The sequence below is a fragment of the Pituophis catenifer genome, unplaced genomic scaffold (genome assembly GCF_029215685.1).
Source record: "Pituophis catenifer annectens isolate HBS135680 unplaced genomic scaffold, rPitCat1.0.hap2 SCAF_1, whole genome shotgun sequence".
NCBI lineage: Eukaryota > Metazoa > Chordata > Lepidosauria > Squamata > Colubridae > Pituophis > Pituophis catenifer.
Window position 1 is genome coordinate 78,590,558 of NW_027256881.1, and position 20,715 is coordinate 78,611,272.

The 20,715-nt window shown below is 35.9% G+C and overlaps 1 protein-coding gene across 2 annotated transcripts; it reads left to right on the forward strand.

Annotated features, from left to right (window-relative positions):
- Window positions 1–890: 890 nt before the first annotated feature.
- On the forward strand, window positions 891–20,377 carry TMEM242 (transmembrane protein 242). Of its 2 annotated transcripts, none has more exons than XM_070932634.1 (4): window positions 891–1,082; window positions 3,806–3,906; window positions 7,848–7,985; window positions 19,551–20,377. In XM_070932634.1, exons 1-4 carry the CDS (start codon window positions 938–940, stop codon window positions 19,596–19,598), a joined length of 432 nt encoding a protein of 143 aa, XP_070788735.1. In that variant the 5' UTR covers window positions 891–937; the 3' UTR covers window positions 19,599–20,377. The 2 variants fall into 2 exon arrangements, with proteins under 2 accessions (XP_070788735.1, XP_070788734.1); XM_070932633.1 differs by lacking the exon at window positions 19,551–20,377 and adding an exon at window positions 19,012–19,537.
- Window positions 20,378–20,715: the final 338 nt, after the last annotated feature.

Consider the following 20,715-nt stretch of genomic DNA (forward strand, 5'->3'; position numbering starts at 1 on the left):
ACAAATAAAATGGGAAAAACTCAACTGTTTCACCAGAATGTTTGTAAACTGTGTTTTTTCAGATCAGAACTCCCTCACACTTAGACACTAAAAGGATGTGTACGTGACTTCTTTATGCCTTTACCATCAACTACAAGGGGCTGAGCATCAGCCTCAGGATTTAGGGACAATATGTTCATCTTAATTGTGGAAGTGCAATCAGAATCTGGATGATGTTCATAAAGGACTTGTAAAAATGCCTTAGCCTTGAGTATCTTCCCCTTCAACCAAAGAAGACCATTATACTGGCCACCCCTTGCCCTTTTGTACTGCATTCATAATGCTTACTTTGCTATAAATTAACACATAGAACATGAGCCATGAGGGATTTATCTTGCCTGTCTTAAAAACCTTATGTACCCATTCAATCTCAGAAACTGATCTCAAGCACTTTTGTATTGATCATTTGGTTCATCCAAGGTAATTCACATATTTTTTAAAAAGGTTGTTGTTGTTGGTATAACTGCTGCAGGAGGACCAATGCATTAAAAAGTGGTGCTGCTTATCCCGATATAATTAACACAATTGTAGAAAAAGCGCTTTTTTTTAAAGCCACCCCATCCCTCCCATTGATTTCGGAGGACCTCATTCTGAAGCTTACTGGTTTCAGGAATGTCTTACCCTACACCACTTAAACACTTGGAGTAAGGCCCTCTAATTCCACTGGAATTTATCCTCTATCCTTTCACCAACACAAAACCTAACAAATCACAGCCAAAACTTCGAGGACGCCTCCACCATCCGCACGGCAAAAAGCAGCCGCCAAATCGCCGATTGTTTCCGCCGCTGATCCCGGCAGCAGAAAAACGCGAGTCCGCCTCCATCTCCATCTCCATCCGGGTAGCTGTGGAGGGGAGGCTCGGATACTTCCCTCCCAGGCCCTGAAGTTCCTCCGAGTATGGGGCCGCTTGCCCCAGAAGCAGATACGCGGGGTCCCCTTTTGGGGGTCGCCGATACGCGAACGCTTCAGGCTTCGGGGAGCCCTGATCTCGTCACGACCCCGACCGAAGACGAGCAGCGACAGCGACGTTTCGCAATCAAAGGTCACTTGCTGCCAGCGGCTAAGTTACAAACACGTGAAAAAAGGGGGCAATTCTTGGGAACGCGACGTTGCCGAATTGAAGGGGTCTTCCTGAGTTTTTGAAACCCAGCTCTTAACCTCTGGAGTCAGGCGGGAATTAGGCGAAGTCGTACTGAAGTATCCTCAAGGAGCAGTTTTTGCACAGCGAGCGTCCCGCTTCTTCATTGCTGCACGTGTTTGAAGGATTCAACCTCATCTCACACGGAACCTGATTTCTTTCCATTAAAATCAGTTTCCGTAAGAACCAGATATTTAGGTAGCTCAGACGTCCTGCTCCCCTTACCAGGAGACCACAGGATGTTTAAATGTATATGGAGATTCTCAGTCATCCAGATCATGGTTGTCCCAAAGGTGCTTTTTCAAGAGGCAACTTTTGAAAAAGCACCTTTGGACAGAGGATGTCTACGGTTTAGTTAGGTAAAGTTCATCCTAATGGGATGAAGAAAGAAAGGGGGGGAAATGCGATTTTGTGTGTGTGCCGGTGTGTGCGCCTATCGATTGATATAGGTGGATTTAATAGTTCAGCTATTTTAGAGGTTCCCTGAACCTAGAGGCTCCAACTATTTTATATTTCGATTTTGGAAACTTCCTTTTTTGGCTCCGGAGATTATGAAAGTTGAGGGGAAATTATCAAGCTTTAATTTACCTTTTATTCTTAAGAAATAGCTGGAGAAGATGTGAATACGTGAATAAGTTGGAAGCTTATTTTATATAATTAAATCATGGCTCTTGATTAGGGTTGTACTTTAATGTTTGCAATATTAATGAGACCAGTTTCATCCATGAAAAACAATGCATCTGATTTAGTTGGGCATTGATTTATTCCTACATGTAAATATAATTTGAACACGTGGCATTAATTGAATTCCGAAGGACAAACTTTCTGCTTCAAGAAGCTCAGAACTAGATAAATCTGTGTTAGCTTAATTGACCAAAATAAACAATAATTAGGTACAATGTGAAAAATAGAGGCAGAAGTAAAATAATAAATAAATAAATAAATAAATAAATAAATAAATAAATAAATAAATCTATCTGATCTCCTTCATTTTGGAAGATGTGATGGAACATTTTCTTTGAAGCATAGATTATTTTTGTGTAACAATTTTGTTTTTTGTGTAACCATCTTATGGACATGTAAATATCGGTAGGCTCTTTTACAGTCTGGATGTAGGCCCAGTAGAAAGTTGGGTGGATTTTTCTGTTTTTAATCACAAGCAGACTGTTGATTCTGCGGTAATACATTTTCATGGGTGAACTTAGTGAAATCAATGTATACTTCTTTTCTAAAGAGAGGTTGCTTTCATAAAATAAGAGAGATCCCAAATAATGTATAACAGTAATTATTCCAATATAAAGACACCCAAATTTCAGTCTCAGCTGTTCAATGGCACAGTTTTATAAGCTGAAAATGGAAATGGTGTTTCCTTCAGAGAAAGAAACTAGTGGTAGTAATATGTAGGAAAGTGTAGTAATGGCACCAGAAACACTTTAATGTATTAGGTTATTATTTAACTGTACTTCTTACTAATCTTCCTCCCGAGAAAAGTTGTTTATTGATAAATATAGAAAGTCAAATTCATTCCAAATTCACACTTCTGCACTTAGAATTTGTACCAGGAGCATACTTTGGACAGTCACTTTACATAATCTCCCAAACAATCTGGAGATTTAAAATGCCATGTTGTGCTAATTAACAGAATAACAGAGTTCCTGCTCAGGCAGGAAACCCTATACCATTTCAGACAAATGTTGGAGCATCCATGACTTCTGGAGGCAAGTCGTTCCGCTGTCAGGAAATTTCTGCTTAGTTCTAGGTTGCTTCTCTCCTTGATTATTTTCCATCCATTGCTTCTTGTCCTGCCTTCAGATGCTTTGGACAATAGATGGGCTCCTTCTTCTTTATGGCAATCCCTTAAATATTGGAACCCTGCTATTATGTCATCTCTAATTCTTCTTTTCTTTCTACTAGACATACCCAATTCCAGCAATCATTCTTTATATGTTTTAGCCTCCAGTCCCTAATTACCTTTGTTGCTCTTCTCTGCACTCTTTCTACAGTCTGAACATCTTTTTTACATCTTGGTGACCAAAACTGGATGCAGTATTTCAAGTGTGATCTTACCATTATCACATCACATGGTCTTGATTCTATCCCTCTGTTCTATCCCTCTGTTAATGCAGACTATGACTGCATTGGCTTTTTAGGCAGCTGTAGCATACTGCTGGCTCATATTTAAGCGATTGTCCACTAGGACGCCAAGATCAGTCTCACAACTACTACTGTTGAGCCAGGTACCACCTATACTATATGCATTTGATTTTTTTTGCCTAAATGTAGAACATTACTTCTTTCACCATTGAATTACATTTTATTAGATAGCACCCAATGTTCAAGACTGTCAAAATCCTTCTGTATCTTAATCTTCTGGAGTGTTGGCTATTCCTAACAGTTGGTTTAACAATTCCAATTGTTATATATCCTTTTGTTCTGTTGTTTTTAACCTGTGTATAATAAATAAGCTATCATGCATATTTTGGCAATTGTGACAGTTTGATATTTTTTTCCTCTAGTCAGTACTAAAAGGCTTTTGTTTCAAATAGAGATTTATAGATCTCCTTTTTTCATGATATCATAAAATGGAATTGATAATTTAATCTTTCCTTGCTTTCTATCCTTGGCAGGTGGGCTTTTTCTTGCTTCCGTTGCTACTGCAGGAATGATAGCAGGTTTTGGTATGACACTTGCTGTGACGAAAAAGAAAAGTCCCAATTGGTTCAATAAGGTTAGTTTATTTGAAGTTCTTGTGCAGTTCTGATATTTCAAAAGTGTGTCATAATGGAATAATAGTGATGCAATATAGATATATTATGCAGTATGATATATAATAAGATACAATACTATATAAGTTACTGTAGGTAGGTGCCTGCTAAGAGAACAGCTTTTTGGGGGGGGGGGATTTAAAAGAAAATATAGGTAAAAATGAAAGCTAAAATAAATGGAACAGGGTTAAGTCTAAAGTTACAGTCTCCTAAGCTTTGAACCAGGAGGCATTTTGTTGAACTCTGTTTTGTGGGTGGAATACAGATCTTTGTGAAATTAAGCATGATAAATAGAACAATGATTGGTATTTATTATTATCAGCTGGAGTTCAAATATAATTCCAGAAATCCAGTCCTGATATCATTGATGTCATTGTAACATAGACTACTAATTTATATCCTGTTTTTTTCTACCATGAGGCTGTGTATAAAAACCACTGAGAAAGTTTCCTGCCCAGACTCTGAACATTAATGCTATGTGCTCTGGAACTTCCAATTCACCAAGCTCTGCTTATAGCAATCAGGTTTGCCACTGAAAAAGATGATTTCAGATTGAGATAGTGACGATATAGTGAAATTATACTAAATTGTGAATTCTAAACCAAAACAGAAATTTTGCCTTTTCTTCCCACCCTATTACAAGCCTTTCATGATTATTACCACCAATGGTCCTGTAGGAACGATCCTTTTTAAATAATATCAATAAAGAAATAAAAACTTTAAGCAAACAATTGTTTTTACTTAGATATATTTTCCCTTAATTGTAACTGTGTCCAGTTTTGGTCACCATGATTCAAAAAAGATCCTGAGGCCCTAGAAAGAGTGCAGCGAAGAGCAACAAAGATGATAAGGGGTCTAGAGGCTAAATCATAATGAATAACTGAGGGAACTAGGTATGTTTAACTTAACGAAGAAAAGGCTCAGAGAAAATGTGATAGCACTCTTCCAATACTTGAAGGGCTGTCACAGAGAAGAGGGTGTTGATTTATTCTCCATAGCACTTGTGGGCAGGAAAAATAGCAATGGGTGGAAGCTTGTCAGAGGGAGATCCAACCTGGAATTTCCTGACAGTAAAAATGGTTAATCAATGGAACAGCTTGCTCTCAGCACTGTGGGTGCTCCATCGCTAGAGGTCTTGAAGAAAAAATTGGGCAACCTTTGTCCAGGATGGTGTAAGGACTCCTGCTATTTCCCCCAGTGGACATATGTTGAGGGTCTTTTCCTATATTAAATGATCTAAGATACTTTTAACTGAAAGATGGCTTGTCTATTTCATCCTTTAACAAATTACCTAGCTGCTTCTTGATGTTGAACACTTCTGCTATTTTCACTCCTCAATTCCTCAAAATGCCTGAAGATTATTGATAATGCTGATCCATCTAGCAGAACAAAAAATGAGCAAGAAATAATTAATCTTCTTAAATTTTATAATCTTGGGAGAAAGAAAGCTTCCTCCTATTCCCCTTTTCCATACAAAAAAGAAATAAAATGAAGCTAGCTTACACCTAGCTTCTGTACTCTTATTTCATTTTGTGGTCTTTTGTCTAACTGTATGCCAAAAGAGTCCATGTAGTGCTATACGATGGGGATAAAGAGCTGCAAAACTGCCACGCCACCTTTCCCCCTTGAAAGACCTGTTAAGGCAGGTGTAAGTAGGTGAGGCACGAATTCTTGAAAAGGGGGAACCAAATTGCCTACAACACTACAAAATTATATCTTGAAACAACTACTAATTTTAGGGTGGTTTTAAATATATCACAGGTGAGTCAAAAGTGATTCAACTTAATACTCAAACCAGACTTAAGGGGATCCAGTGTACTGAACTAGTATAAAGTCTTTGTTATGCAAGTATTTGTAACAATCATTTGTTTAATAAAACTGGTATAAGGCATGAAAAACATGTGTCGTTGCTTATTCAGCTAATTTTTATTTCTGTTAATAGATTAAATTTCTGTCTGAATACCAGTGGACTTTATATTATTTAGGAGGAGAATAAAGAATCATAATTACAGAACCTTAAGCAGTAATAAAATGTACTTTCTAATCTTCAAAATAGTTCTCTTAGAGATATGAAACTGGTAGCCTAAAATAGCTACATAAGAGATTAAATTTAGATCCCCCCCCCATAATATTTTCACCCATGACTTGCCATCATTGAGCAAAGCAAATTTTTAAAGTAATGTTACTAAATTATACATATTTGGGGAGGAAGGTCAAGAATTCTGCTAGGACTAATGGTGATGTACTTATATGAAGAACAAAAATCAACTAAGTTGATTTTTTTTAAAAAGCCCTCTAGGCAAACAATAACAAGCATGTGACCAAAACTCTCTTAAAATAGTGGCTCCTTCCTCCTTTTATCAATGAGATCTTTTCTGTACCACCAGGGAAAAGTCCAAAATGTCTTTCTCCAGCCATATTTTCAACACTTGTTTTGAGGTTCTAAGTAGCTTTTGTGTACATCATATGACAGCATTTTATTATGAATGACACAGTTATTTGGGTATTTTATCCCCTCAAGGAGTTCTCTCATGAGCAGACATTCCTGAGTTAATAAGCCCAGGTCAGCAGTTTTCCATTATTGTTCTTCTGAGGCATTCATTTTTGCAGAAATTCCCATACCATATTTCATTTTAACTCTCTCTTTTCATGATAAAAAATTGAAAAATTCCTTTGATGTATTATCTCCACATTCTTATCTTATACATAACAAAATCAATTGTTGCGTTTTTGTTGGGTATTTTTACAGAGGAGACGGCCATCTATGAAAACGTTCAATAAATAATAAAATAAACATTTAAAATAGCAATACCAGACACTGTAACAGTAACCTAGTTTGGTAGTTTGTGTTACTCTGACCACTTCTCCAAATTGTATCTCTAAAGTACTTTTGGAGATTGACTCTCTTCAATAACTCTCTTACTTAAAGGTCTGGTAAAGTTATCTAGCTGTTGAAAAAACTGCTGAGAATAAAAACATTCATGAATCATACATTTATGAATGGTGACCCATTTTTATCTGCCTTTAAAACATATAGTTTATTAATGGGCCTGTAAAAGAAATTGGAAACTTACATGTTGATAGTCTCAAAGGTGCTATTTCAAAAGGCAACTGGACTTTCTTTGTTTTTCTTTGAAGATGCTTCGCTTCTCATCTAGGCTTAATTAATTATTAATTAATTGTGAGAACCGATGAAGCTTCTTGGATGAGAAGCGAAACATCTTCAAGGAAATATAAAGAAATTCCAGATGCCTTTTGAAAAAAACACCTTTGAGACAACCATGACCTGGATGACTGAGAATGACTAAGAGCCTTGGTGGTGCAGCAGACTAAAGCACTGTTAAGATAACACCAGCTGCCTGCAATTATTGCAAGTTCAAATCTCACCAGGCTCAAGGTTGACTCAGCCTTCCATCCTTTTGAAGGTAGGTAAAATGAGGACCCGGTTTGTGGGGGCAATAAGCTGACTTTGTATAAAAAAGAACACCGCTTTGGGGGGGGGGGGAAAGCCCTACTAAGCAGGTATATACAAAAGTATGAAGGCTATTGCTTAACGCATTGTAAGCCACACTGAGTTTCCGGAAAAGGGCGGCATATAAATCGAACCAATAAATAAATAAATAAATCTCCATAAACACTTAACATGGTGATATGCTTTAATTGCCATGTGTTAACAGATGCCATATGCCATTAACAGATCTTTAAAGGAAGATACTTTAGAGGAGGGAATAAATATGTTTCCCTCCTGTAACCATAATTTTTAGTGGTATTAGTATTTGGAGAAATTAAGAGCTTTTACACAATGATAGGGAAAAGTTAATATCATATAATTTCTTCAGTGCTTTTTGTTTATGTATGTTCACAAGTAATCTGTTTTCCTTCACTTAAAAATATATTATTCTAGGGTGTAATTGCCACGGCAGCTTTGCCAGAAAGTGGCTCTTCCCTTGCTTTACGGGCCCTTGGATGGGGTTCACTCTATGCCTGGAGTGGAGTTGCATTGATTAGCTTTGCTATCTGGAAGGCTTTGGGTGTTCACAATGTAAGTATCTTCAACTAATGTTGCATGCTTTGGTGCTTTAGAAATTCCATAAATTCAATAAGCATTTTCACATTTTTGTTTATGTAGGCAATCTTGTGTGTATGAAACTTTTTTTTATTATTATTTAGGGGGAAATTAGTGAGAAAACTGAATTATATAAATCCCACTCCTGGGATCTCACAGTGTATATTTGCATGGACTGCTCAATAAAATGAAGAACCAGCAAATAGCCAAAAAGAAGCAAACCTGTGAAAGCAGAAGACTAAATTAGATTTTAAAAAAAGGATAAATATGGAAAATAGTTAAAAATATGTATAGAGTTGGGATTTGTTTGTTTTAATTGCAGCATGGTGAGTACACTTCAGGAAACTACGGTGTTTGGGAGGGCCAGGTTAGGTATGTGAATGCAGCTATTATGATTTGTTTGCTTATTTATGAAATTAGTCTGCTGCAGAGCTTTCTAAACTCCTGGTGGGTTACAGTAACAGAAGCCCTACAATCTAGTAAGCTTAAGCATCCAGGATAAATATTCTCCTCCAATCAACACTCCCTCCCTTTTATGACTTAATACAAACTATGAATCCAAGTAACACCGATTTATTTAACAAACCATGGTTTAGCATGATGTGTTCCTTATATTTAGGTAATGAGAATTGATTCACACACAAGGCTTTTGTCCTTTCTCTGCATAAGAGGTTAAGCATGGCTCTGCTGGATGAGGCCAAGGCCCATCTTGGTTCAGCATTTTGCTTCTTACAGTGGCCAACAATCAGAAAGTTGGCTTACTATTCCTGATTTGCTTGGGAGTAGAATATTTTGAACACAGTATTAACTTGACTCTTGATGGTCACTTCCTAAGTTGTTTACCAGCTAAGAGGAGAAGATAAATAAGGATAAAACAACACAGTTTTTAGAAGCAAGTTTGACTAGGAACAGTGTCCCAGGTTACATACAGGTAGTCCTCAACTTACAACAGTTCAAAATGTGAAGCATGATCTTAACCTTTTTCTTCTTTCCTCCCAAACCAAAAATATCCCAACCTATTATTTTAAAACCGTAACAAACTAATGAGAATGCATCTATTATATAAGTTTTTTTAAAAAAGAAAGAATATATAAAGGAGCTTGTGATCATTGGAAAATTAGATCAGAAATCTCGCATGCTACATTGATGTTGAAAAGTCCCCACCTACCTACCCACTCATCTTCTAGTTTTATTTGTATCCTTCTTACCATTAAAGTTTCAGTGATATTACTTCAGTAGTCCATGGCTGTTAATGAGATAGCTGATCTTTTGGTGCATTGTGTTGAAAGGGAAAGCAGCTTTACAGGGGATGTCTATGAATCCTCCCAAACTAATACAGGTAGTCCTCGACTTACAGCAGTTCGTTTAGTGACCATTCAAAGTTACAATAGCAATGAAAAAAGTGATTTATGACCATTTTTCACAGTTATGACCATTGCAGCATCCCCATGGTCACATGATTTACATTCAGATGCTTGACAACTGATTCACATTTATGACGGTTGCAGTGTCCCGGGGTCATGTGATCATCTTTTGCAACCATCTGACAAGCAAAATCAATGGGGAAGCCGGATTCACTTAACAACCGTGTTACTAACATAACAACTGCAGTGATTCACTTAATAAATGTGGCGAGAAAAGTCATAAAAATGGGACAAAATTCACTTCTCGCATAGCGTCATAAATTCTGGGCTCAATTGTGGTTGTAAGTTGAGGACTACCTGTATTGTAAAAAGATAACCCTGTATTTTGTAGTTGAAATATATCAGAAAGGCAGACTTGTAAAGTGAGATTGGGTTCCATAAACAATATGTTTTTAGTATCTACTAATGTTTATTGTATCAGGGCAACCAAATTGGGGCTACAAAAATCTGGATCATCACTAGATGGCAACAAAGAGTTAGAAAGTTCTGTTTTTCTTTGATACCATCTAGTGGCCATCTATATTTTGGTTGGCCAGATCTGGTAGCTGTAATTACCAATACATGGTTCAGCATTCTCTTTTAAAACAAAAACTGAAGTTTGAATTTTGTAGCAGCCTTAGAGAGGGAGGGAATTGCCAGTAATATAATATTTTTTGTCTAGCAACTGCTTGTAAAGTTTTATACATTTATTAGCAGTAATTATATAGTTCTAAGGGGAATATAACAATGCTTGCAAGATTTGGGCTACTATTCTGCAAACAAAAAAAATTATGAAAAACATCTATTTGCAGCGTTTGGTTTATTTTTTTAAACAATTATATGCTCCTCCATCTCATAGCAATGACACTGAGTCATATATAGGAACATTAGAATATTCTATTCTAAACTTATTCTGAGTCTAACACGGTATAATTTGATAAGCACTGAGTTTCTATAATCTATGGGGATGAGCCATTAGGATACACTTTCTGTCCAATATTGAATTTCTTTAATTCTTCTCTGGTTCTCTGAAATGTGGGAAGCAGCATAATCTGTCCACTTCTGTTATCTTAAGCAATATTTTTTCCACATTTTTCAAATGTTGGAATAGTAGCAAAAACCTGCAATAAGAGTGATAAAAACAACCTACAGTAGATTTCTTCTAGCTCCATTATCAATGATTATTAGTCATGTTGCAAAGAGATATTTTTATTGGAATAGAGTTTGAAACTATCACTGATTGGTTTGGCTACTTAAGAAATAATGTTGATTTTCTATAAGATCATATTAAACAGCATAATCTACACCAGGGGTTGCCAACCTTGGCAACTTTAAGACTTGTGGACTTCAATTCCCAGAGTTCAATGGGAATTGAAGTCCACAAGTCTTAAAGTTGCCAAAGTTGGAGACCCCTGGTCTACACTACAGGGTTTTGGTTTAAAGCTTCTTTTGATGTCAGGAAAGTGAGTAGGGCATATTACTTGGAGAATTGTAGGACAGAGAATTATTTTTTTAATCTCAAAAAACCACAGTGGCATGCTCCTTCTGTATTTTTTAATTCAAATAAATTTGTACATTTACTTTTTTAATTGGCCCATCCAAATAAAACTTGACAGCATAATAGAATATGCACCTACAAATGCCCTTGCTATATGGGAATGTGAGAATGTGTAGGTGAAATGGTAAATAATTGCAAAGGTGAAGTTGCTGCAAAAAATAGAGAAAAATCCGATAGGATTCAGGAACAGAAAATAGGATTATCCTTAAATTCTGGGTACGCCACTTTTATGCATGTACACAGGATTTTCCCCACTGTCAAATCATAGCCATAATCAGTTGTCAGTTGTTAAGCAACTCTGATTAAGGGTGAAGAGCCTTTGGTGCTTTAGATATTGCTGAACTGCAAATCCCAGCATCCTTCACCAAAGATTATAATGGATGGAGATTCTGGAAAGTGTGGTTGAGCAGCACCTGGAAGATTGCACTGCATTTAACTCTGCACATGGCTATGTTATTAGTACAGCATGTGTTTTATTTGTCCTGTGAATCTAAAAAAAATAAATAAATAAATAAGAGAGAGATGTTTGTATGCAAGGTTGTACACGTAATACATAGATTGTGGTAATTAGCTACAGGTGCTACTTTGGGAGTAAATGTTGTTTGCCCCAAATGGTTAGGCAAACTAGTAGACTCAATTGCACACCAGAAATATCATACAAAAGACATAGGCAGTGCTCCCTTAAGGAATTAAGAGCCAATTAACAGATTACATCATCGTATATTAGCTATTTAGAAGAATCTCAATATGAGACAAAATGTTAGTAAAAAAAAAAAATATTGCCTTTTTTTAGTCTGCCTTAGTCAGGTCTGAAAAGAAAAAGAAAAGCATTTTCATGAGTAAGAGCTTTAGGGGTGTTGAAAATTCACTTTTTATTTCATAAATAGAATTTGGATCTGTTAAATTGATGCATTGTTCTCTGAGGTAGTAAACATTATGGAAGTAATAATGCTCTGGGGAAGTGGTAAGCTTTGTTGCTCAGGGCCATCAGCGTATATTTCTAAAAAAAACAGCTGATCCTTTAGCTGGTCTGATGAAAACACAATTTGATTGTCTTGACATACAGTTTTCATTCCCCAAAGCCTTAGAAAAAGGTCCTAGCTGCCTCAGAGGGATCCTCATTGCTGCTGAATTGAAATGCTAAAAATTCACCGGAGCTGATCAGCATTTTCCCCAGGAGAAATTGGAGCTTGGCGCCCCACATTCTTTTTGTACCTTCAGTTCATGTTCTGCTTGTTCTTTGATTTGAGGAGAGATTGGAGGGTCACTGTATCGGCTGTGTAAGAGCTGCTTGCTTCTCTGCTAAGTTGAAAAGATGATGTGGCACAGGTGAAGCTTTATTGGGACAAGGAGGAGAACCTGGGAGGCAGGCTGAGAAAGGAGCTCTACCAGTAGAAACCTGGGCTCTGCAGGACTATGACATTCCAGTCCAAAATCTCCTTCCCAAGACTTTCGGTCATCTCAGATATCACATGGGGATTATGAAGTAGGCTTGCAGAGATGTGATGCCATCCGAGAATGGTACAAAGGTTGCAGTGGTGGGTTTCAAATTTTTTTACTACCAGTTCTGTGGGTGTGGCTTGGTGGGCGTGGCTTGGTGTGGCAGAGGAAGAATACTGTAAAATCTCCATTCCCACCCCACTCCAAGGGAAGGATACTGTAAAATCTCCATTCTCTCCCCAATCCAAGGGAAGGTTACTGCAAAATCCCAATTTCCTCCCGATCAGCTGGGACTCGAGAGGCAGAGAATAGATGGGGGCAGGGCCAGTCATAAATGGTATTTACCGGTTCTCCGAACTACTCAAAATTTCTGCTACCGGTTCTCCAGAACTGGCCAGAATCTGCTGAAACCCACCTCTGAAAGGCTGCATGTGAAGGTGCTTGGATTCACATAGTGCTTAAGGTTTTATTTTATCTTTATTTAGCTTCTTGTGTGAATCCAGCAATTGTGGTATAATCACAAATGACAAACGTTTAGCAGATATGAGTCCAGTCTTACATCTAGTATGCATCTTCTAGTGTAGGAAATAGAGAGAAAACAAGAAGCTCCACAAAAATTTATTTTTGAGGTGTAAAACTATTCTAAAACAATGAAGGAAAATAACTTCACCATAGAGATCTCATACACTTCTCCCCAGCTGAACCTGAAGAGATTCTTACAAGAAGCAATACTTCATAAAATATATAAGAAAGGACAATCTGGTGTTCTTTAAGTTAACCATCTGTCAGATGGACGTAGGATTATCAAAAAATAATTTGGCTACCAGTAGACATTTAGCGATCATATTCAGTAGCTACATTATGAGTCATGATGATTACAACATCTGTTTAAACCAAAAGGTAATGAGAGAGAAAATTGGAATGGTCCCCAGCCCAACCCCTAAAGACATTAGTCATCAACATTGTTGGCACAGATGTTAGAATGGAAAGAATAACTGTAGGTGTTCTGATTGCCTTAGATAGCCTAGGATCTTCAGAGACAGATCATAGTGACATTCATTATCATTAGGTAGCCTTTCATAAAATAAGTCTTACTAGGAAAATTAAGACTTTTATTAAAATGAAAAATAAAAACAGAATGATGCAATCATTTATCTTGGATGCAGTTGAAGAAGATGCCTAGGAAAGTCCTTTGTAGCACTACAGCTACACCTGCTGGCAAGAGAGGAGATAGGACAACCTTCACAGAGTTTTAGATTTTGATGCATTGTTTTTCTTTATCATCTCATACAAGTTTACATAATTGAAAAAGTGTTGCATTTACAATATTCAGAACCTTAATAAATCAGGGCATGAACTAGATACAAAACTTTAAAAAGCGTGCACTTTACGCTAAATTGCCTTGGGAGTAGATGCTGAAACAATGGGAAGTCACAGACCTGTTTAACCAATTTTCTGTTTCAAATGAATGAAGATGAAAATGTTCCAAAGAAGAAGATGCTGTAGGTTAAAAATAAACCTGGACCAGGATTATGAATGCAAACCTAGAACTATTTTAAACTATTTAGAACTATTGTCTGTGCCAGATTGAGTTCACAGTCTGGAGTGACCATGTACTCAGTTTTGCTATCCAGTATTGTGATGTGAACTGTGGATTGCTTTTCCTCATCTTTGCTTGTGCAACTGCTTAATCCTTTTGTGATTAAATCTGGTCATAACCATATCCATGTGAGTTGCTTTTTCATTGAACACAGTAACCCCCTAGAAGATGTCTCAGACATCTTAGACAGTTAAGAATGCCATCTCTGTCCAGTTCTTTTGGCAGCAAGATGTTGAGATCATGTGATTCCTTTACTGTGTATATGGACTAATTCTGTTTATGACAAAATGTTGATTTTCCTTAGAGTTTTTAACTTCTATGGTGTAGATCTGCCTATCTTTAATGATCTGTTAATGAGAGGTAGACAATGGTATTGTTAGCTAAGGAACATCTGATTCAAAGTAGCTGAGAACTTTCTCTGTTCCACTTCTTGAAAGATGGAATTCCCTCTTTGAGAAGCAAATCCATATTGTTCTACCCTTCTTTTCTGGCATTTGAAAGCAATTCTTTTCTAAGAATGTTTTAATTTAGTGGATTTTAATTTATGATAATTCTTTCTGTCTCTTGGTTATATTTTTAGTCTTGGTCTACTGGGTTTATTTAATGATTAGGTTAGGTGAAAATAGTTTTTCTCTAACTTGGTACAGGTAGTCCTTGGCTTATGACTACAATAGAGTCCAAAATTTCCAGTGCTAAGCAGGACAGTTGTTAAGTGAGTTTTGCCCCATTTTACAACCTTTCTTGATGCAGTTGTTAATTAAATCATTTCAATTGTTAGTAACACGGTTGTTAAATGAACCTGGCTTTCACATTGACTTCGCTTGTCAGAGGATCCCAAAAGGAGATCGTACTAACCTGGGGCACTGCAACTGTCATAAATACATGCCAGTTGCCAAGTGTCTGGAGTTTGATCACATGACCACAGAGATGCTGCAGTGCTTACAAGGGTGAAAAATGTTCATAAATCACATTTTACAGTGTTGTAGCTTTGAATGGTCACTAAATGAATGGTTGTAAGTTGAGGACTACCTATATGTTGTATTGTATGGCAAAAGTACAGATTGTGATATATAGGAACAGATGGCACTGAGATGCCTTCATTATTTAGCCTTACATTCAGAAGCCAACAAGTAAGTACATTGTCTTACTATAGCTAATTTGTTTTCTCAGATTTAAAGTAGCATCATAATAATCTGACATTTACATTGAGCTGATAAATGTATATAAGTTCATGAAGTTGAAATTAGATTATGAGATGCTCAACCTCTCCTGGCCTATCTGTCTTAGTTCCTTCTCCTATGGCTTTATGTTTGCTTTGAAATTTGTATTGGTTTGAGAAGGAGAAAATAAAGCCTATGAGTACATTACCGCTTTTCTACCCTAAAAAAGCATAGCATGTGTTTTTTGTTTTTGTAAAGGACAAGGACATATGTCAAAATTTGCCAAGCTTCTGTATTGTTCAAATCAGAATAAAGTATCCACCAAATCCAAAGTGTAAGATTATTGTGCGTTTCCTGACTTAGCCTTCGTCTCTCCAGAAATGTTTGTACTATTTAGAACAGGGTCAGTTTGTTTGCAAATTTACTGTGAAAGACGAATTGTACAAAAGTGCTTATGTCTTAAGTCAGCAAAGTTTTTCCCCCCCTTTTCTAAATAACTGTAGTCTAATTGCAAGGATTTTCACAAATGTGTTACTTTAAAGGAACATACATAATCGTTACAATCTTTGTGCCAGTTTTAATTTAATTGCCATACAATGATAATAGCTACATTATATCAACAGAAGAACCACTTGATAGAAATGTGTAATCGTTTTCCAGCAGCATTGTGGTAATTTATTTTTAGCCAGAGGAAATAAGCAATGTATCTTCGTATTTAATTAAAGCTGCAGTTGTAACACTTGCCAGCTTCAGGAACATTTCTGTATCTGCCTCACCTAGCTAATGTTTTTGTTAAAGATAAAAAAAAAAGAAGAAACAAAAAGCTTTCATAATTTGTAGTGGTCTATGGCAATTAGAAAGCAACATGAAATAAGTAATGAAGACTCTTTTCATCATGATAGTTTTCATAAATCAGTTTTGTAATCCCTTCACAAAACAGATACTATCATTTATTTTATAGCAAGGATGAGTCATAAAATATTTATGACCTTTAAAGAAAAAACAAATTATAATGAAGACTGCACATATACAGATGGTGGGTGCAAACCAGACTGGGGAGGGATTCCGTGACCTTATAATATATTGTCTTTGTGACAAAATTCATAACATCTTTGTTTTGTATAATACATTAACCTTTAGAACTGCTGTGAATAGGAAGGCTTTGACTACTTCCACTGTGTCTAATTAAAAGGGAAATTAATTGTTTAACCTTATTTGTTATATTTACAAATATAACATGTTTTATTTATTTAATTATTTAATTTATTAATATTACATATATTACCCCTATTTGGTAACCCAGAGTATGATTTAACAATCAAAACATTTTAACAAAATGAAAGAAAATTCAAAAAGTTTCAAAACCCAAGAAACTACAGCAGATGTTAAGTATTCCAAATAAAATAGAATTCTTTATTGGCCAAGTGTGATTGGACCAACACAAGGAATTTGTCTCCAGCTTCATAAGCTCTCGGTGTACAAACAAGCAATAGTGATAAATCATGATCCCAATCATAATACAATCATCATAAATCATAAGCTAAACCACTTTGTGATAGTCATAGGATACAAAATAGAAGCAATCAACATACAAACAACAAAGTTGATAATCATAAGATGCTAAAGGAATAGGTAATAGGAAAGATGAGAAGGATAATAGTAATAATACAGCCTTACTACATAGTTTGATATTCTAAAACAGTGTTGTAGGAATTATGGTCTCCATGCAGCTTTGATGTCATCAGTAACCTAGGCAGGAGAAAAACATGCTGTAGTCAGAAGTTCTGATCGTGGCACATCCTGTCCGGAAACCAACATATGAGTTTGTGTCCCAAAGTCTTCTAGATACAATTCAAGACTGTTTTTAATGTAACAAGTATCAGATGACTAGGACCTCCTTTACCTAATCATCTACAATCTTTTTAAATGGTGAGAGGGCATATTTTTGGTTGTATCCACCCTGCCTGCAAGCAGAGTTTCAGCAGCGAAGACACAGCCTCAGTTACTGTCTCATTCTTACCTACCTAGCACTTTTTCTTCCTTAGGAGTTAACCAGTTTCATAAACCTGATCATTTTTCCTTTGGGCTTTGACATTCATCAGTTTATGTTAAACAGCTTACCTTAAAAAGAGGTAATTGGCTAATTAATTCCATTTTAATTAGCATCTGATTTTGCCTGTGTCATTAAAAAAAAGTTGTCACCTGCTCCAAACCCTAGAGATAGAGTGCAACTAGCCAAGATCTAATATGGTCTCTGCAGAATTTTGTAAAGGTAGAGCCTTTCAGGAATCTCCTTTTCACTCTTTTCCACCCCAATCAGACTAGTATGAACAGATGCCTAATCTCTCTGTAATAGCAGAGTTTGCATTCTCTTCACCTGCTTTGTTTCGCTTATCTACTTTTAAAAGGCAGGATGGAATAAAAAACACTTAAGAGGGCCTTTATATTTGTCTGCTGATGAATGAATGGTTAAAATGGGAAAAATAATTATTTATCTTTTATGGTAAAAAGGTTGACAGTTTGAAGAGGCTCAGTTGTTCTGTGTGTATGTCTTTCCCAAGGAGACAAATTGGGATCTTCCTTCCTTCCTTCCTTCCTTCCTTCCTTCCTTCCTTCCTTCCTTCCTTCCTTCCTTCCTTCCTTCTTTCCTTCATTCCCAAAGCGAAGTTCACTCCAGAGAGTTGTCTTTCACATTACTGAGATGACAAAACAAATGTGGTGTAGAGTTCAAATAATTCACCTCAGCCTAAAGTAAAAAATAATGCTGGAGTTCACATTTTTGGCATTTCATCAGAATGTAATAAAATTAATGTTCACTTTTTAATGAGGTTTTGGGGAGTGATAAATTTTACTTTCCAGTTTAATTTCTAATTGTTTCCCTGTTTCTTTATACTTATATCCTGTTCTCTATTATGCAGTTTCAAATAGAATCCATGAAGTTTCCAGCCACTGTTTTGTTTATTATTGACATGAATGCAATTCCTTAACTTCAAAAAATTTTACAAAAAAAAAAGTTCCTCAGCTAGCTGGCTGAGGAGTTCTGAGAGCTGAAGTCCACAAGTCTTAAAGTTGCCAAGGTTGGAGATCCCTGTTCTAGGCCATAAGCAGAAATTTAAACCCGACTTGCGAGTTACAGTAATTAACAGCCAGTGCAGTTGCTTCAAAAGAAGTGTAATTTATATAAGCATTCAGTTCACTAACCAACCCATCACAGTCTGCACAGTTGGAACGATTGTCCCATTCAAAGTGCTTTATAATCTAAGGGTGAGTTTCCAATGTATAGATAATAACTAGACTATCCCTGAAAGGATACAGTTGGTATATTGGTCAAAGCTGGTAATTGGCAGTCCTAACCAAAAATCAGTGGGATCTTTAATTTTGATGATAGTGCAGGAGCAACACTTAAAATACTAAGTTTGTATTTATTTGTAACTAAGATTTTTTTCTGATTTTCTCTGTTGCATAAATTTTAAGTCTCTTTCATGGTTTATCATGGCTAAGATGCAACAAAATACATGTTTATTATAATTGATATTAACCAGATTTCTTTATAGCCAGAAGTTTAAACCCACTACCAGAAGTGATAATTTTTATAAGACGAATTTACAAACTAGCTTGACTTTCATTTGATTTGTTTCAAACAGGAATATATTACATCCTAGTTACACCAAATAACCAATCCATTGTTTTGTTCCTGATGATTGATGAATAAAGAAAAACTTGTTTTTGTGTGTGTGTATGTTTACTCAAAATAGAAGGAGAGAAGGAGAGTACTATCAATGCAGTGAATTTATGGTTTGATGTTGTGGTTTTACATTTTTTTATCTTTTTTTTTTTTTAGATGAATGAATTTCGGAACAAAATGCAGTCATTATTTCCATCAGTTCGAAAAACTGCAGTAAATTCTGTTGAATGGGACGATATTTGGAAATCTAAGTGAATGTCATATGGAGAAATTTGTACTAAGCCTTACAAAACTACAGAGGAATTAAAATATTCGTATTCATAATGGCATACAGTTAGTATGGTAGTATCAACACATGCCCCTTTAATTTTCCAGGCAAAAGTAAATTTTACTCCTAGTAGTTTTCATTTTAGTGATGATAAGTGCAGAAAAAAATTAAAACGAACATGAAGCTTGGTTTGAAAAAGCATGCTCAATATATGGTAATAAAACAAAGACATTAACCCTAAAGAAGAGATGACCTGTTGACCAAGTTAATGGGTAAGAGTATCCATATGTTGTTCCCTCTGCCACAGTGATTCATAGTGGTTTTTAAAAGATAGTATAAGCCACTAAAGCAGACCAAATAATGCTTGTGAAAAATTATACAAATAAAGTGTTGGTCACTAAATCTTACTCTTTGTTCACTGTATTAGCATGAGCCTTCAAGAACCAGGACTATAAAGTTTGGAAGAAGAACTTAGTAGATCTGAGACAGAATTACAAAAGGAACCACAAAGCCGGGATGTGAAACAACAAATTGACATAATTAAACATTAACTGAATATTATCGAGAAGGAAAGTTTGGCACAGCAAATAAAAATTAGTAAACAAAACTTTTTTGAAAATGCGAATAAACCGGTGCGTTGGCTGGCATACAGATTGAAAAAACAGAAAGATAGGAGATGGATTATTAAACAATGCAATGATGAGGGAAAGATAATACATCAGAACGAAGGAAAGAAAAATGTGACATATGAGTTTTTAAAAAATTTGTATAAAGAAGAGGAATGTATAGGTGAAGAAAAGATTTTACAATACCTTTGGAAAGCAGAATTGCCCAAAGTTTCGGAAGATGTTAAAGATATGCTGAACAAGGAAATAACACCTTTAGAATTAATGGAGGCAATCAAAAAACAAAAAATTAACAAAACGCCAGGCCCCAATGGACTACCTTCAGAAATATACAAAAACCATCAAGAGACATTAAGCTCCATATTGCTAGAGGTATTTAATGAAGTATTGAAAGATGCAAAGACACCGGCCTCATGGAGAGAAATGACCATTACACTGATTCCCAAGGAGAATTCCAATCTGACACTTATTAAAAACTATAGGCCCATATCATTATTAAATTCAGATTACAAAATTTTCATGACAATAATGGCCGAAAGACTAAAACAATTTTGGGAAGAATTTATTCATACTGATCAGAATGGCTTTTTGCCCAAAAGGCAAATAAGAAATAATGTTAGGACCATATTAGATATCTTAGAGGTACACAATGAAAAGCAAATGGTGTTAATATTTGTTGACGTACAAAAAGCGTTTGACAATGTTTGGGAGTTTATGTTGAACCAGCTAAATTATATGGAATTTGGTGAGAATTTTATAAACATGTTTAAAGCAATTTATTCGAAACAGGAAGCCAAAGTAGTAATTAATGGAGAAACAACTAAAAATTTCCAAATTCAAAAAGGCACAAGGCAAGGTTGTCCACTATTGCTGCTATTGTTTATACTATCATTAGAAATTTTGACTAGAATAATTCAGGAAGATGACCAAATTAAAGGTTTAGAAATTAAGAAAGAAAATTTTAAA

Bases quoted from the DNA above. Each gene is read 5' to 3' on its own strand.
- TMEM242 (XM_070932633.1), top strand. From the start codon at position 938: ATGGGGCCGCTTGCCCCAGAAGCAGATACGCGGGGTCCCCTTTTGGGG. The intron at 1,083-3,805 runs GTCACTTGCTGC...TATCCTTGGCAG, and splicing joins GCGACGTTTCGCAATCAAAG to GTGGGCTTTTTCTTGCTTCC. The intron at 3,907-7,847 runs GTTAGTTTATTT...ATATTATTCTAG, and splicing joins GTCCCAATTGGTTCAATAAG to GGTGTAATTGCCACGGCAGC.